Raw genomic sequence first — 19,591 nt, 5'->3', positions numbered from 1 at the left:
TTTTATATATATATATTGAAACCGACTGTGACTATTGATTATTTTGCCTGGTCCTAACGGGGTATATCAGAGACTCGGATCCGGAGTTGAAGCAGGAAGCCATAGTTTGTATCATTGAGAACTCTTTCCCCATATATTTAATCCTCCCTTTTCGCTGACTGTTTCTTCCTGCTTATCTTTAATTCTTCCTCTCCTCTCCCCTCCTTGCTCCCTCTCTCTTTATCTTTTCGTTCCCCTCTATTTCTGTCTGTCTCAGTCTCGTTTTATTTACACCGATGTCCACCACCCATGTCCATTTTTTTAGTGCCCTCCTCTTTTCTCACCCTCTGTCCTTTATTTGTTTCGATTTTTGTGTGTCTCTGTTAGTTTCTCTCGATCTCCTGTGCGTGTTTCGCTTCGTCTCTAATTACTGCCGTTGAAATCTTTCCTTGCACGTTTTACCGCATGAAACCGTTTGAAATCGAAATTAAATTGGAGAGATTTTAAACTCTTCCATAACCCTACTGGGGGACCCAGAGTTAATAAAAGGCTCCGTCATGTTAAGATTTACTTGCACCCAGGGAGAATTCTCTCTCTTCCTCATGGGCATGGAATTATAAACTATCAAATTTAAAAGCGGGCTTTAAATAAGTTTTATTCAGATAGTATCATTTAACATCCGCTCACCAGTCGAGGTGTTTTTTTAAAAAAATTGAACTTCCTTTTAAAAATGATTTGACGTCGCTCCTTCCCGACCCCGAAACATATCGACATCACCAGCGACTGTTAAACAAGTTTTAACCGGGACTGTTTGTAATGTGGGATCTTATTTATTAAACAAGAAAAGAAGCCGAGGAGGGAAAAATGCTCGAACTCACAGACGTCGAGACGGTTTTGACAAAAACTTGTTTGATATTTATCTGAAAAAGGAATGCATTATAATAAATGCAACCAGGACTTTACAGCGTTACCGTGAATAAATAGTTAGTTTAATCTCGAATAGTGATATTGATTAATCGTTAGAATACCGTGTCTAAATCTACTGCAGGTGGCAATATATTGTGTTCTGCGGTGATGCATGTTAGATATTTATTTATTTAATAAAATCTTCACTTTTACATTTATATAAATAATGAGTCTGGGTTAAATTAAATTCCATTTGATTTTTGTTACACAGTCTATCATTTATTTATATTAAAAAATAAGAAACGAATCGTTGTATCAAAACTACAGAATTTGCGAGGCAATGACTGTTGATGTCTGCGACCCGTGGTCTGTGTGAACTCAGTATGTGGTTTGAAATCGAATACATTGCACTGTTCTGGTTTTATATTAAAATGCTTCGTTTCGATCAACAGAACGGGAGCAAAAATAGAGAGCGACGCGCTTATTTGTAAAGTGAAAATCTCCGTCTGTTGGATTTGCAGATCTGCGTTTGACCCTTTAAAAAATTTTTTACCCCCCCCCCCAAAAAAAAAAAATTTTTCTGGTACTCGGGGCTCGATCCGTTTCGTCCTTTCCACCGCCTACTGGGGTCATGCGACCCTGCCGCATAGACAGACAAATAAACAAATGGGTGTATGTATTTATTTATTTATTTTCCATCATGGTCGATTATGTTAATTCATCCCCCGTGGTTGCCGTTGTATATTACAGGGTGCCGAGGTCTTGCTGTAAACTATATGTTTGTGTAACCCTGTAAAGTGTACATGTTGCGGGTTTTAAGTGGATCTAACCGTATGTTTGCAGCAGTGACTTGTCTGCTGTTCGACCATAACATTCTACCAATGTATAAATCGCTGTGAATGTTTATGTTGGGTGTTTGCAGATACATGTATATATTTATTACACACATTCTAAGCTGTACGTGGGGGGAGTTCAAAACTAGGGGCCATAAATATAAGATAGTCACTAATAAATCCAGTAAGGAATTCAGGAGAAACTTCTTAACTCAGAGGGTGGTTAGAATGTGGAACTCGCTACCACAAGGAGCAGTTGAGGCGAATAACATGGATGCATTTAAGGGGAAGCCAGGTGAGGACATGAGGGGGAAAGGTTATGCAGATAGGGTGAGATGAAGTAAACAGAGTGGGAGGAGGCTCGTGTGGAGCATAAACGCCAGTTTAGGCCATTTGGGCCGAATGGCCTGTTCCCGTGCTGTGAATTCTGTGTAACTCTATGTATGATTGCAGGCAAATGGTATGGGTTTATAAACTGTACGTTGGGTGTTTGAGTTGCAGAGTACCACGCTGTGCTGGTGTAAACGTTTATCGTGTATTTTGTGTACAGCTCACTGTGGTCTTCTCCCGTTTTTATTTCCTGGGATTATCCCTTTTAATCTATTCTACAAACCCAGGCTTCTCCCGAGATAGGAGAGGCGATACATCCCCCCCGCCCTCTTTCACAGACGGCCCTGTCGATAGGGCTCATTAAATAAAAAATTAATTTAAAATTAAATATTTTCCCCCTAGCATTTTGAAAGATTACAGGTTGTAAAATTAAAACTACTCTTTAAAAGACCAAAAAATGTCAATTTTTTTTTTGGGGGGTGGTTTCATGAAATAATTATTAATTTCATTAAATTAATTTTATCCAAAAGATGAATTTAATTCAGTATCGAGTCCTGATGGATGCGGAATTCATTTCTAACCGGATAGGTTTGGCGTTGAGCTCAGTTAAAATATTTCAGATCCTGCTCAAGATTTTACCCATTCCGCTATTTAAAAAAAAAATCAAAATAGTTTGAAAACCCCATTAAATATAAAACAATTCTTCGGTGTATTTCTTACCAAAAAAAACCCCCGCTTTTGATGTTTAAATGGATGGAATAAATTGGATTTACCAGTGCTAACATTGCAGCTGTGTGATATGATTCCCGCGGCTATTAAATGTAAATTATAAGCAGGGCTGATGTTATTGAAAGGGAATTCAGGACATTAGCGTGAAACGCAGATCAAAGGAGAATATTACAGAACCCCCTTTATATTCTGCGGATATCTCCTCACTTTCTTCGCCTCTTTCTCCGTTTTTAATAGTAATTGTTCTGAGTTTTAGAAAACTTTCCCCCTTCCCTTTTGGATGCTCCGACATGCGAGAAGCCGCCGGATTTAATTGCGGACTGCGGCACAAGAGAGAGATCCAGTTTAGACAATAGGATCCAGTTTAGGTCGAGTTAACGAATAAGATCGTTTGTCAAATCCGCGCCAAATTAATGTTGTGCTGTTGTTCCGTTTTACGCATTACGCCACATTGCAGTTTAAATATCCCCCCACACATATATATCCCAACAAACACATTACACACAGAAAAAACAATTAAACACTCAACAAACAGCAATAATACTTCCACACAGGCGCACACAATACACGCACATAGGTGCACACGTACACACACTAAAATTCCTACAAATACACACATTAATATGTGTACACAGATACATTAATACACCCACACAGACATACATTAATACTTCCAAACAAAGACATACATTAATACTCCCACAGAAACACACATTAATACTACCACACACATACATACGTTAATACTCCCACAGAGACACGCATTAATACTACCACATACATACGTTAATACTCCCACAAAGACACACATTAATACTGCTACACACATACATACGTTAATACTCCCACAAAGACACACATTAATACTCCCATAGAGAGATACACATTAATACTTCCACAGAGACACACATCAGTACTCCCACAGATACACACATTAATACTTTCACACAGATGCATACATTAATACTCGCACAGAGACGCACATAATTACTCCCACCGGTCAGCACCCGTGTGTGGATACACATATAAATACGGGCCAGACAAAAACTGGCAAGTTTAACACTAGCACACAAATATACACTTGGTGCAAAGCACATGTTTACGGAAATCACGAACTTACTCAAACACAGACATGCAGAATCCTCTTCTGCTGCTAATTTTTACTATAAAATATTTCTTCCTGATTTATTTGTTCCGCGACTTAACCTAATTTTAAATCGACACTGTTCATTTTCAAATGGTCACATCAAGAAACGGCGAGGATCAAACGTCTCTAGTGAAATTGCAAAAGCGGGAAAAAAAACAGTAAAAAACATTCCAAAGGAACACTAACGATTTCGCTAAAAACAGCGACCAGAGGAAATCAGCCCCTGCAGGATTAATCCCATTACAACCCAGAAATTGTTTTCAGAAGTTTAAGTGACTTGAGATACCCGATTTGTAATGTGATACTGGCGACGTTCATTTGATGTGAATTTGATATTTATTTAACACGTATTCCGGGCTGCACAAACCAGGGCTCCAGTTCGCTCCCTACAATTGGATGTGTAATCCTGATTCCTGGCATTTAACTTTGCAATGATCAGGAAGGGAGATTTAGCCTTCTGTTGGATAACCATTCCAGCTCCCAATTCTGGCCCATACCCAGTAAAAAGAAAGGATTTTCATTTATATATCGCGCCTTTCACGACCCCAGGATGTCCCAAAGCACTTTACAGCCAATAAAGTACGTTTTGAAGTGGAGTCACTTTTGTAATGTAGGAAACGTGGCAGCTAATTTGCGCACAGCAAGATCCCACAAACAGCAATCACCAGATAATCTAGAAGGGCAGCCCTGTCCGTTGTAAATGTGGTTATGTGTATATTTGTCCTATTGCATAGAACAGGGTTGCACTTAACAATGCTTAATAGAGAGGGACCTTTCCATCAGTTAGTGCATATTGTGTATGCATGCGCTGTATTACACTGTGAATCGTCCTTGAACAGCCGCAAGGACATCACCGAGTAAAGCAAACTTTCATGTAGTTCCTCCAAGTAATTTGTCAACACTCTTTTTAAAAGAGTAAAATAAATAATTGCACCCCCAAGATTAAGATGCAATATCTCAATCGACTGAAACAGGTTCCAATTTTCTGTCCGATCAGTTAACAGAAAGGTTTTGGAACCAGCTGTTACTATAAGCAGGTGGGCTGCCCGTATCAAGTTAAATGGGACATTGCAGGAGGAAAAAAACAGTGGGAAACCGATGAGATTTCACAACAGCAGCGGGGAGGATTTAATGAATAAGGACAAAAAGGCTCCTCCCCCCACCCCCCTCTTCCTCACCCTGAAAAAGTTTTGTCACTGAACAAAAATCAAGACAATTTACAGTTCCACTATCTTTGCAGCCTTAATAGGGAGAATACTACATGGCAATAGTTACTGAACCATCGAACAGTCACTGCCACCCGCGTCCGAGGACCGAACGAGCTCGAGAAAATTCTTATTGGGAGAAATTTAGATCAGCGTCAAGACACAACCAGTTGCCTGAATGGATAAATAGATAGAGGCACAAACATTGTACATGTACACAAGGATATATAAACAGTCATATACAAATACACACAGATAAATATCTACACACAATCATAGATGTACATACATGTATATGTGTATATGTATGTGTACGTCTGTGCGTTTAGACCGACACACACTCATATCCATACACAGGTATATACACCGGTACACAACATACACACACACACACATTGGCTCCCATGCTCACACTTGTACTCAGAGATGTACATATATGCACAGACTTACATATATACTTCACATACTCTGACATGCACATCTGCACATATACAGCTATGAATACAACTGAAAACAATCACCACCTGCTGCTCATTAGTGACACTGCCATTCCCACGGCAATGATGCCCGGTCCATTTGCCAGCCCATAGAAAATTTGAAACACTCCCTAATAAGAGGATATGGGTTAAACCTGGGGATTTTGCCCAATGTTCTACCAGTATTCTCCTCCACACACACACACCTATGCAGACATGCGCACATAAATAGGAACATAGGAATTGCTAGACAAAGAAAGACCAAGATCTATCTAGTTCGCCTTCTACCATCCCGGTAATCGCACAATACAACAATAATGGAAGTTGTTGACTAATCATAGCAATCAACCTCTATCCACCATGCAAGGGGAACTCCCAGTGGTGGAGAGCTTTAGGAACCTTGGGAATAGATATGATTCATTCAGATTCCATATCACAGGTAACGGGCACTCACCGTGAATATGGAATTACCTGCTATTTTACAAAAATGTGTTTACATAGAATTACATTGAATTTACAGCACAGAAATAGGCCATTCGGCCAACTGGCCTACGCCGGTGTTTATGCTCCACACAAGCCTCCTCCCACCCTACTTCATCTAACTCTATCCTTCTATGCCTTTCACCCTCATGTACTTATCTAGCTTCCCTTAAATACATCTATGCTATTCGCCTCAACTATTCCCTGTGGTAGCGAGTTCCACATTCTAACCACTCTCTGGGTAAAGAAGTTTCTCCTGAACTTCTTACTGGATTTATTAGTGACTAGTGGTTCAAGCCCCACTCCAGAGACTTGAGCACATAATCTAGGCTGAAACATGTCGGAGGTGCCGTCTTTCAGATGAGACGTTAACCGAAACCCCGTTTACCTTCTCAGGTGGTTGTAAAAGATCCCATGGCACTGTTTCGAAGACGAGCAGGGGAGTTCTCCCCTGTGTCCTGGCCAATATTTATCCCTCAACCAACACCTAAAACACATAATCTTGTCATTTATCACATTGCTGTTTGTGAGACCTTGCTGTGCGCAAATTGGCTGCTGCGTTTCCCATATTCCCAACAGTGATTACACTTCAGAAATATTTAATTGGCTGTGAATTGCTTTGGGACATCCTGAGGTCATGAAATGCGCTGTATAAATGCAAGTCTGTCTTTCTTTCTTCCTTTCTTACACTGGGGAATGTGAGGCAATGCCGCTATTAGTCATGAGCTCAACTCTCTGCATGTCAACCGCACCTCACCAACATTGAGTTTGACAGCAAACACCAGTGCACCCACAATACAGAATGCTTCACTTAAAGGAGCATCTTGACGAGTGAAAAGAGAGGGTGAATACACTGGCTATTCTGAGTATGATACACAATCATGTCACACATAATGGCATTACAACAAGCAACACAAAGATGTTTTTCAAAATAGATTATGTCGCTAGGTTGCCTGTTTATGCAGCCCAGTCAAGTATTACTGACTTCAATGGAGGCTCATTCATTTTGCTTAACAATGTATAAAAGTGGCTGATGCGGTGGGTTGGCATGGGATTTTAATGGGAATTTGAATCCAGGCCAGACTAATGAGATGGAAGTTTCCTCTCCCAGCTGGCTATAAAGGTCCTACATGAACTAAGTGTGGGATAGTCTCAATCGAATGGGGTACAGACCAATAGCGCTGGTTGGTCTGTACCCCATTCAATTGAGGTACAGTCAAATCTATCTTTGATTGGACAACACCAACCTTTATGTAAATGAAATCTTTTTCTTAATACAGCGGAATAACCTGAAGGGGCATTAACAATAACTGGCGATCTCACTCAGTGTCCACAACTGTAAGGAATCTTACAACACCAGGTTATAGTCCAACAATTTCATTTTAAAATCACAAGCTTGCGGAGATTATCTCCTTCGTCAGGTGAGTAGTGAATGAGAGCTTCTCAAATCGCATATCTTATATTAGGCTGGGACACCGTCACACCAATCAAAGGTGTCGTTGGTGTTCAGACAGGTTAGCCACGGAAAACAGTAGGTCCCAGTATGCTGAATACACAATGTGTCCACAAGGATGCTGGTATGGGCAATGGAAAATTCTGCACTGGTGCAGCAGGGCATGCCCTGAGGTGGGGGAATTGTAAGGCATGTTTTTGGGATATAATAGAAGCCGCTATACTCTGCAGCTGGCCAACCCTTGGGGGGATTATCTTTAGTCATTCTCAGGACGTGGGCATCGATGGCAAGGCCAGCATTTACAGCCCATCCTTAGATGCCCTGAGAAAGTGGTGGTGGGTTTTCTTCTTGAACTGCTGCAGTCTGTGTGGTAAAGATGCTCCTATAATGCTTGTGGTTTGATACTACTGAATGGTGTAGCTTGCCAGGCCACTTCAGAGGGCAGTTAAGAGTCAACCATGTTGGTGTGGGACTGGAGTCACATATACACCAGACCAGGTAATGGACGGCAGGTTTCCTTCCTGAAAGGGGATTAGTGAACTAGTTGGGCATTTATAACAATCCAACAACTTCATTTTTTTTTCTAAACTGAATTCAAATTCTCAAACTGCCATGGTGGGATTTGGACTCACACTGTACTGGATTATTAGTCCAAGCCTCTGGATTACTAGTCCAGGAACATAGCCACTACACCACCGTACCCCACGCTTTCCTCTGTTTACTAATTTTAGCAAAGATGTAGATGTGAGTATAAAGCTGCACCATAATTTGCTTTTTTTTTTAACTAAGAGTAACGGACAGTTATAAGTACAGCCTGAAATGGGAGAGTGTTGCTTTCTTCACTGCTAAGACCCCTTGCCTTGACGAGCGCAAAAAAAAAATCCTCCACCCCACACTGCCATCCAAAAAAGTAGGATGGATTTCACCCTGAAAAAATAGCTGCAGCACCATGGGGAGGGGAGAAATTTCTCTGGTTAAGCTGTTTCTTAACACTTCTTCCGGTTGGTACTTCCAACGAAATAGTAAGGGCACTCTTTTTGAACTACCAAAGCCACCTCCCTCTCCCCCACCCCCCAATCATTTGTTTAAATAGGTTTGTGATCTTTCTCACTCTTTCAATCATAAATCTCACTCCGAATAATTCCCAGCGCTGAGCATAACAAGAGAAAACTAAGCTAGGTCAGCCAAAAGTTAGCAGTGATTATACCCGTTGGAGTGCATGTCTGATAAGTCCCATGCTTTGTATATAAGTGTTTCTCCATTCACTTCTATGCCATTGAATTGCTGTGTTAAGAGTGAGCTATATACTCTTCTTATCACCCTCGTTTTCCTCTAGTCCACTTGAATGAATGATCTAAAGTGGTGTGCCCTTTTGTCCTGTGTGTCAAGTGCTTAACTATCTCATAAAGCCTGCTTTGATTTCTTTTATGTTGTGTTTATTGCCCCGTGCTTCATTCCACAGGTTACCCTTCTTAACAGCCAAGTGGCTTGGGAACAGTATACAGCTGCATAAGAAGGCTTTAAGATCCATATTAACACAGGAGATCCTGATGGCATTCTGTGAAGTCCAGAACAAGGGGACATAACCTTAAAATTGGAGCTAGGCCGTTCAGGGGTGATGTGAGGAAGCATTTCTTCACACAAAGGGTAGTGGAAATCTGGAACTCTCTCCCCCAAAAAGAAGTTGAGGCTGGGGGTCAATTGAAAATTTCAAAACTGAGATCGATAGATATTTGTTAGGTAAAGGGTATTAAGGGTTATGGAACCAAGGTGGATAGATGGAGTTAAGATACAGATCAGCCATGATCTAATTGAATGGTGGAACAGGCTGGAGGGGCTGAAGGGCCTCCTCCTGTTGCTATGTTTCTTCCTACATTGCAGCCATCACTGTGCCAATAAGCCGCAGGCAGGCCTGATTCCTTTTTGCGGCAAGTTGCCAGTCTTGTGCCACTATGGGCAGGTGCCAAGCTGCTGCCAGTCACTTCCCTTCTATAGAGGCAGTCACCTCAGATCTGCTTCCAGCCACTCAAATTAGAACGTATTAAGGAGAGGCCTGGGAGTACTGATGTGGACATTCTCGTGGATGGGGAATAGCAGCTGGCATAGGGAGACCTGGCAAAAAGGAAAAGGGGGGAATAGAAAGAAATCTATTATTCTAAAAACAATCGTAAGTGTACATCTTTTACTGAAAAAATCCCATTGCTATTAAAAGTAATTTGTTCTGTATGTGTAATATTTTAAAGACAAAGTCTCAGGACCCTTTAAAAACATCAAATAGTTGCAATGAATTGTTAAAAAGATTTGTTTAATATTTTGCTTTTTTTTCTGTGATTTCTGTTGATTGTTAAATGATTTCTATTGACACCATAGGGAGGGATAGTTCTGGCTGTTTTGTGAGGGTAGATTTTGGTGTATAAATGTTTCCCGGTTCACTTCTGTGGCATGGAGCGGCTGTGTTAAGAGAAAGCAACTACTTGTAGGACTTTTGATTGTCAAAGTTCACATGTACCCAATATGCTGCTGCTATATGTGTTATTTTTGCACAGGAATTAAAACTAGAGGGTTAATAGCGGCTGTGTAAAAATAGTGCACATGGGAATATAGTGCGAGTGCAAATAAACTTGGTCGATTGGAACATCTACCTGGTATACATGCGTTTAAAGGGTACCCCAGTGTGGTGGTCATGTTACTGCACTAGTAATCCAGAGGCCTAAACTAATAATCAAGAGACCGTGAGTTCAAATCCCACAATGCCAGTTTGAGAATCTGAATTCAGTTTTTTAAAAAATCTGGAGATAAAAAGCTGGGATCAGTAAAAGTGACCATGAAGCTGCCGGATTATCATAAAAACCCAACTGGTTCATTAATGTCTGTTAGGAAAAGAAACCTGCCGTCCTTACCCGGTCTGGCCTACATGTGACACCAGTCCCACACCAACATGGTTGACTCTTAATTGCCCTCTGAAGTAGCCTAGCAAGCCACTCAGTTCTATCAAACCGCGAGCAGTTTAAGAGGAAGGACCACCACTACCTTCTCGGGGCAATAAACGCCGGCCTTGCCAGCAATGCCAGCATCCTGACAATTAATAAAGAAAGAATAAAATAGAAGGGCCCTGAAATTCCGTGGGGTTCCACTGGTCTCTCTCTAACTCCGAGGTAACTACACACAGCAATCAATTTGTTGCTAAATTTGTTCTTAGGATGTGGGTAATGCCGACAATTATTGCCCATCCTTAGTTAACCTGAGAAGGTGGTGAGCCTTCTCCTTGAACTGCTGGTTTGTAGAAATTGTTTTTTTAGATGTTAGAGCACTTCAAAGGGCATTCAGAGTCAACCATGCTGCGTGGGACTGGTGTCACATGTAGGCCAGACCAGGCTCAATTCCTTGAAGAACATTAATGAGCTTGTTGGGTTTTTACAACAATCCAGCAGCTTTTGTGGTCATTTTATTTCTGGTGCCAGTCCACAAATGACCAGATTTATTGAATTCAATTTCACAACGTGTCATGATGGGATTTGAATTCATGACCTCTGGGTTGTTAGTATCATAACCACTACACCACTGGTATCATTGGTGTTCCTGGTATGAGGGAGCTGAATTAATTACACAATTGATAATGAAACACCTTGACTCTAGGGTAAATTTTCCTTTGTGTATGAAGACTTCTTAGCCCCTGGAATGGGTTACCGACTGGTGTGGTGGATGCTGGCTCTTTGTGTGCCTTCGAGAGGGTGCTGGACTGGTTCTGGAATGGGTCAGAGATCGCATCATGTAGAAGGTAAGTGGCTTTAATGATAACACTTGGTCCATGTGATCTCCTGGATTGGTTTTGATCACCTGAGGGGTCAGAGAGGAATTTTCCATAGCATTTTTTCCCTTATTGGCCCATGGATTTTCTCTGTTTTTTTGCCTGTCCCAGGAGATTACATGGCTGAGGGGAGTTAGGAAGTGTCTAGTCATAATGCTCCAGCCATCATGAGTGTGGGGAAGGTTAGATGAACCAGCTGTTTCTTTCCTGCCTGACATTTTCGTATGTTCATATGTTCACTATATTATCACTATAAACCATTAAAAGTTTAATATATATTCATAGAAATACAAGGAAGCTACAACTCAGAAACAAGACAGTCCATGTGAGCATTTACCCTTCACATGAATAAATAGTTCAAATCACATTTACACTGTTCCCATATCCCTTCAACCCCTTTTTCCTTCATACAGCTACACATATACAAAAAATATCCCCCTGTAATAAAGTTATTTTCACTTCCGACACACCAGAGGAAAATATACCCTAGAGTCATTACCCTAAAAGTGCTTCATTATCAACTGTGGCTGGGCTTCATTATAGGTTCTGGGTCGGGCTCAGAAACTTTGCTAAGACAGTACCTTGCATTATAGTTTCAACATTGTCTGTTTAAACAAAAACACAGATCTTGAGTCATCTCACTCAGAGAGGTCAGAGTTGGTATGGGGAACTCTGAGGTCAGAGTTGGTATGGGGACCTCTGAGGTCAGAGTTGGTATGGGGAACTCTGAGGTCAGAGTTGGTATGGGGAACTCTGAGGTCAGAGTTTAATGGGGAACTCTGAGGTCAGAGTTGGTATGGGGAACTCTGAGGTCAGAGTTGGTATGGGGAACTCTGAGGTCAGAGTTTAATGGGGAACTCTGAGGTCAGAGTTGGTATGGGGAACTCTGAGGTCAGAGTTGGTATGGGGAACTCTGAGGTCAGAGTTGGTATTGGGAACTCTGAGGTCAGAGTTGGTATTGGGAACTCTGAGGTCAGAGTTGGTATGGGGAATGCCACGCTAGTGTAGTAGGTCTGGGCAACAACAACTTGCATTTATATAGCACCATTAATGTAGTAAAACATCCCAAGGTGCTTCACAGGAGCGATTATCAGACATAAATTGACACCAAGCCCCCCAAAGAAGGAGACATTTTAGGTCAGGTGACCAAAAGTTTGGTCAAAGAGGTAGGTTTTAAGGAACGTCTTAAAGGAGGAGAGAGAGAGAGATTTAGGGAAGGAATTCTAGAGCTTAGGGCGTAAATTGCTGAAGGCAAGGCCGCCAATGGTGGGGCGAAGGGAATGGGGGATGCGCAAGAGGCCAGAATTGGAGGGGCGCAGAGTTTTTGGAGGGCTGTAGGGCTGTAGGAGGTTGAAGAGATATGAAGGGTTGAGGTTGTGGAGGGATTTGAACACAAGGAGTACAGGGAGCTTCACTCTGCATCTGGTTGTACTGTACCTGACCTGGGAGTGCTTGATGCTGGCACTGAGTGTCTGAAATGGAACAAGCCTTATACCAACATTCCTTAACTTGCTAAACACTAAAAAAAATTAAATAAAAACAAGTCCCAGAACCCTATCTATTAACAACTGAATTTGATTAAGCTGCAATTTGATTCAAAGTCTAGCCTGGCATCTGTGAGTGGGCCCCAGCATTTATACAGCTAAATCCAACTCCCTTACCCCAGTGCCAGACTTATAGACATCAAAACAAATGGGACTTGTGTGTTGAATTTAGCAGCATGACCTGGATCACATCCTGGAATCTAAAATAAAACAGCACCAATATAAAAATAGCAATATTGAGTAAAATATTAAACCTGGTTGTAAATAAACAATATTGAGTAAAATACTAAACCTGGTTGTAAATAAACAATATTGAGTAAAATACTAAACCTGGTTAAAATTCGCTTAACACATCTAAGACACATTCACAAATAGCAGAAACCCTTCTCAGTCTTGTATGTTTGGATCATTGGCCATTTGAAAAAAAAATCCACTGACTCTGAAATCTGATGGGAACTGGGTTAGTTAATGATACAACAAACACCTTGGAGTTTATTACAGCCGAAAAGCAGGAATGGGCTTCACTAAATACCTTATAAATTATCTGTAAACACTGCTTTGCTTAAAAAAAGGTGTAAACCCGCCATATTCTAATCTACCTGTTCTGTTTCTGCTAATCAGTGGCGTCCCGAGGAGAGGAATTTCTTTACACAGTTGATTGTTAGGGCATGTACAGCGAGTGTTGGGGCAGAACCCGGTTGTACCTTTTAAGGGAAAAGTGGATAAATAATTGAAAGGGGGGAAGGATACAGGACTTTGGAAATAGAGCTGGGCTGTGGGATTAGTTTTGGATTGCTCTAGTAAAGAGCCTGCACAGGCACGATGGGCCGAATGGCCAGTTTCTGTACTGCAAGCTATGTATTTATATATTTTTCCAATTCTTCAAAAGCCTGTTTTGTTGACTATTTAACACATTAGCTGCTTTGTGATCGGCCGCGTTCCGGATTTGCTTCTACTCCTTGTTCCCTCCCTCTCTCTCTACCTTTCTGGCTCAGCCTTATTAAGGAGCTCTCGTGTCTTTCAGTCTCCAGGTTTGATGAAGGGGCTATACCCGAACTTTGTCATTGTTCGTCATAGAGATTAAAAAATAACACCATGCTGTACGGAAATAATCTTCCAACAAGTCCAATATTCCCATTGATAACTGAAGCCCAGCTCTCTTTACAATGGGGCATCCATCCATTGGGGGGGGGGGGGAGGAATTTGCAGGGCTAGGGGGAAAGAGCAGGGGTGTGGGACTAATTGGATAGCTCTTTCAAAGAGCCGGCACTGGCACGATGGGCCGAAGGGCCTCCTTCTGTGCTGTAACATTCGATGATTCCATGTTACACATGAATCCTTCGCTCTGGATGTCCTGCTAATTCGCCCACGCTTACCTGGTGTTAACTGCCCCTCTCACGAGTTAATTCATTAATTCATTCCTATAATTGCTCTAACAGTCTATCGCTGGGTTTGTGATTTCGCTTGAGATAATCTGAAACGCTACATTACAACTGATTTATTTATTTATTTTTTTGCAATGAGGAGGATTTGCACTCTCCAATCTTTCGGCACACATTCCTTGTCTCAGTGATTATCCGGGAGATACTAACTCTAAACTGATCCGCATTATACATTATCCACGATCGGGTTTTGAACAGAGATGGCCACACGAAAGGAGCTGAATACATTTACACCGACAAAAACAAAACGATCGAACGCCCACTCCCTTTCTTCCTCTACAGAAAACCCTGATCCCAAGTATAATCCCGATCCCTAATCCTTGTCATAAATGTCTTTAACCAGCCGGTTTGAGTTGCTATGCAAACCACTAACACGATCTAAAATCCCCTGACTGTTTCGCTGAAGGACGGCGCGCCAAACCCTCTCACACCTGTGTTTATATTACTTTTTGATGATATTTATCTCTGGGAACCAAGAGATAGAGCGAGAATCCCGAAAATAAGAGGTTAAGGTGTGTCCCCGCATTAATACATTTCTGTTAGAAGTCTGTGCCTTACTAATTTGTGATTAGTTTTAAAGCTTCTAGATGTCCATTGCACCGAGATTAATGGATCAGAGCGGGCCCCAAAGCAACCCTCCTCCCTCATTCACAGGTCCGAAGAATAAATACATTCAGTCTCATGGGTCGGTTATTAGACGAACCCAGCAGTAGAACTATTTAATCCTTTGCCTCTTTAATGTGTAAAATCGGGCAGGGACGCTGCGAATTCAACCGCTGAGAGATTAATATGAAAAATTGCCATTTCAAGTGTTGACCGTGAGAAATCCAAAAGAAAGTAAATCGGCCACATAACAGGGTTTAAATTATTAAAGGGGGAACAAATGTTCAGAGATATCGGCCTGCATCTCTCTCCCCGGGCTAATGGGCTCTGATATCCGAAACCTTTTTAATTTTTAGGCAGCCGAGTTGTTATGATCTGGAATGCGCTGCCTGAAAGGGCGGTGGGAGCAGATTCAAAAGGGAATTGGAGGGGAAATTTTTTGCAGGGGCTATGGGGAAAGAGCAGGGGATTGAGGCTAATTGGATAGCTCTTTCCAAGACCCGGCACAGGCACGATGGGCCGAATGGCCTCCTTCTGTGCTGTGTTATCCAATGATTCTCTATGTGTCTATACATAATCTAGAGAAGCGGGATTGGCTCACTTTTAATCAAATGTGTGGATTTGGTATCAGGTCACAGGGGTTATAAATTTAGCAAGTACTATATTGTATCGTAGAATCATAAGGCACAGAAGGAGGCCATTCGGCCCATCGTGCCTGTGCCGGCTCTTTGAAAGAGCTATCCGATTAGTCCCCCCCCCAAGTCTTTCCCCATAGCCCTACAAATGTTTCCTTTTTAAAGTAAATAATTTCTCATGATATTTTTTTAATGTATTATTCTGTGTGTGAAATGAGTTAGATTGCTTACCCTGAAATCACAGACCGCACACTCTCCCTAGCTGCCTACTATTCCCCACTCCACAATAAACACAGACAGCGACATGCAAAAAACACCATAACCTCAAACTGCCTTTTGTTTTTTATTTTCCGTTTCCCTCTTTGATGCCCCCGCGGTGAGCGCCGGGCCGGGCCGAGCCGAGCCGGGCAGGGGGTGTTTCTGTGCAATATGTTGTAAAAGTAACTTTCACTCTCTGTTTCTCTAAAAATCAGAGCGGACAAAAAAGATGGAGAAATATTGGTGGTGGGGATGGAGGGAAGAGTTAAGAATCTGTCGGCTAAAGTTATTCAATTTAACAGGAATAAACACAATATAAATCGTTTAAGATATATTATTTCAGTCCCATGTTGGTTTAGATGTGTTGTAGTCTTGTCTTTGAATTTCCCCGAGTTTATGTCTGGTGAACTTCTTTCTATCTGTCTCTAACTCACGCGGTCTTCCTCCATCTCGGTTTCCGAACACCTGTCCCTCTTTTTTTTCTCTCCATTAACTTTCTGCCTTTGTCTGTTTTCCCCATCTCATTCTGTGTTCCTTAACGCCTCTCTGTCCCTCTCTCCTTATCAGTCAGCCTCTCTCCGACCATCACTCGATCTAATTCTTTCCTTCTTTTCACGCCTCTATCAGACTCTCCCGTTCTTCCTCTCTCTCTCTCTCTTTTCGTCGGTGTCTTTCTCTCCCTCAATTTCTGTTTGCCTCTTTCTATTTCAGTTTCTCTCTGCCATCCTGTCTGCCTTCTGTTTTTCTCTCTCGTCTTTCCCTCTCGGTGTTTCTCTCGCTTTATGTCTCTTTCATCATGCAGGGTGTGATCCTCGTGTATAGCATTGTGTCTAGTTTCTCTCTCTCTCGCTTTTTGTCTCTGCTCTCTTCTGGTAGCCTGTTGCCCCCGTGTATAGTGTATCTAATCGTATTATCTGCACCCACACACAATGATCTCTTCATTCGGGCTAATGGGCCGTGAAACAACCTAGTTTCAATTGCAAATTGAACTAATTTCTTGAACAAGCAATTAGACTGACAACGACAACTTCCTTTGACACTATCCCACCAGACAAGCCTGGAAACTACCACATGTGCACTACATTATACATATGTTGCATTTGGCCCATAGTCTGTAGATTTTCATTTTATATATAAAATCTATCTCACCGATATATGCACACACACGCATATACACACATTATATATCGAGATACAGGCACATACACACACACACATATACATACTCGCATATATATATTGCCTATTATATATACAGCTTTATGCACACATATATATGCACATATATTTATATATATGTACACTTACACACATTTATTTATATATACACATACACGCACATTTATTTGTACACTTACACACACATTTATTTATATATATACACTTACACACATATACGTATTATATATAGATATATGCATTTATAAACACACATATATATATGTATTATATAGAGATGTATACGCACATATATTACCTGTTATATGTACAGCTACACACACACTCATTAACATACACACCTTTACATGTGTACACTTACACACACATTCATTTATATACACACACACATAATATGCATTATATATTTGCACATACAGATATGGGAACACACATATATATGTATAGATTTGTGTGTGCACACATGTCTATATATACTGCAGTGTGCATACACGTTTCTCCTCCGCCCCCCTCAAAGAAAATTGATGAGAGCGACATTTCGTGGCTTGCATTTCGCGATCAGTCGGTACCGCGACGATTACTTGGGACCCAGAGAAGATTAAGGGGTTTAATCCCACTTCAATGTCAGAAGCGAATGACAAAGGGAGACGGCGCTTTTCTCCAGACTCAAACGTTCCGACACACAACACTTTGCAACTGTTCCTTTCTCAAACACAAAACAGATGCAGTGAGAGAACAAAGCGACTCCAACTCTCAAAAAAAAAAGCTCTTTGTATTAACTTTGGAACTTGGATGTAGCACACAGGCTTAATGGACAGTCCCTTTAAACTGTACATCTGCGGACCTCGCAGACTGCTGCAACAAGTGAAAAATAAAATGAATCGCGCCCTTTTTGCAATGTTTCTTCCTCATAATAATTCGATTTTTAAAAAAAATTGTAAACAATTAAATATTCCTCCAAACAGCCTCTAATTTAAACTTAATTCTCTCAGTTCTCTAACAGTTTTTTTTTTTGTCTCAGCGAGCTCTGCATATGAGACAGGGCGATTCCCAAATAATACTTTCAGGAAATATTTCAATAATAACACAAATAAAACGGGGGAAATACAATGGGAGAAAGTGCAAACAGAAATAGAACAACACACTTTAAAAGAAAAGTTTGCCGATAGCTTTTGCAACAAATTAACATGCCCTTTTCCCCTTTTTTTCATAATCATAGAATCTTACAGCACAGAAGGCCATTCGGCCCATCGTGCCTGTACCTGCTCTTTGAAAGAGTTATCCAATAAGTCACATTCTCCTGCTCTTTCCCCATAACCCTACAAATTTTTCCCCTTCAAGTATTTATCCAATTCCTTTTTGAAAGTTATTATTGAATATGCTTCCACCGCCCTTTCAGGCAGTGAATTCCAGATCATAACAACTCGCTGCGTAAAAAAAATCTCCTCATCTCCCCTCTGGTTCTTTTGCCAATTATCTTAAAATCTGTGTCCTCTGGTTACCGACCCTCCTGCCAGTGGAAACGGTTTCTCCTTATTTATATCAAAACCCTTCATGATTTTGAACACCTCTATCAAATCTCCCCTTAACCTTCTCTACTCTAAGGAGAACAACCCCAGTTTCTCCACTCTCTTTTAAGGGATTAAAAATGGTTAATTTTGTGACACGTTTAGATTGCAATTAATAAGAATGAATTAATTGAAATTATTAATTATTATTTCTGTTACCGTTAACATTCCCAAAGTTGCAAAAAGTCTGTCTTTTTAAAATGATTTTAAATATCTAATTGTTAATTTAAAAATCAGATTCTACTCACTGCTGTAGTCGGGAAGTCTCGGTATCATCATCCCGGCGGCTTGAGCCCGGAGCCAATGGTCCAACTGGAAGGATCCAGCCGCCGCGGCCGCTTTAAGGTGCTCGGGGTGCGGCTGAGGCAGCTGCGGGAAGGCGCCGTAGGACAGAGCCGGGTGATGGGCGCCCAGGCCCGGATAGGTGTAGACGGGGTGCCCGTACATGGCAGGGATGGCGGCGTGGGACAGAGCGCCGAGGCCCGGGGGTTGCAGGTTGAGTAAACCCGGTTTGGGGATGATGCTGCTGGCCAGCGACATCGCACCCTGATTGCCCCGGGGAGAGGGCGTCTCGGTGCGGTTGCAGGAGCCCGGGCTGCCCGCCGAACTTTCGGGGACCGAGCTGGGGCTCAGGACGGGAGGGGAAGAGCTCGGCACGGCTCTGGGCGGCTCTTCGGCTAATAGAGCGTCGATCCTGAAGTTTTTCGACTTCTCCATGTTGTTGGGTTTGAAGGTGGAGAGGCTTGGAGATCTGGGGAGGTCCCTCTCACTGTGATAACAGCCCTCTGAGAACTTGGCCAGGCCACTGTGCTGTATAACACGGCGGTGCCAGTCTATTACAGTCCTACCTGTGGGCACTGCTTATCCCACTGACTACCTGTAGATGTCCGCAACTCCTCTCGCTGTTTCGAGGAACCTTTAATAGGGCGAGTGTTCTGTATAACACGCACCACTACTCTCCTCTATACATGGGTCACTTGCTGAAGGTCTCTCTCTCCCTGTCTATTTAACTGGGG

At 41.8% G+C, this 19,591-nt stretch overlaps 1 protein-coding gene across 1 annotated transcript in view; it reads right to left on the bottom strand.

The window, feature by feature from the left end:
* mnx2b (motor neuron and pancreas homeobox 2b) overlaps window positions 1–19,383 on the bottom strand; it is a 41,570-nt gene extending 22,187 nt beyond the window's left edge. The window contains exon 1 of the mRNA XM_067986751.1: window positions 18,824–19,383. Within this exon, the coding sequence (XP_067842852.1) occupies window positions 18,824–19,292 (469 nt within the window). The 5' untranslated portion in view covers window positions 19,293–19,383. The remainder of the gene's footprint in view (window positions 1–18,823) is intronic.
* Window positions 19,384–19,591: the final 208 nt, after the last annotated feature.

Source organism: Heptranchias perlo, chromosome 7, assembly GCF_035084215.1.
Source record: "Heptranchias perlo isolate sHepPer1 chromosome 7, sHepPer1.hap1, whole genome shotgun sequence".
Taxonomy (NCBI): Eukaryota; Metazoa; Chordata; class Chondrichthyes; order Hexanchiformes; family Hexanchidae; genus Heptranchias; species Heptranchias perlo.
Note: the sequence above shows the minus strand (reverse complement) of the source record. Positions and strands in the feature narration are given on the sequence as shown.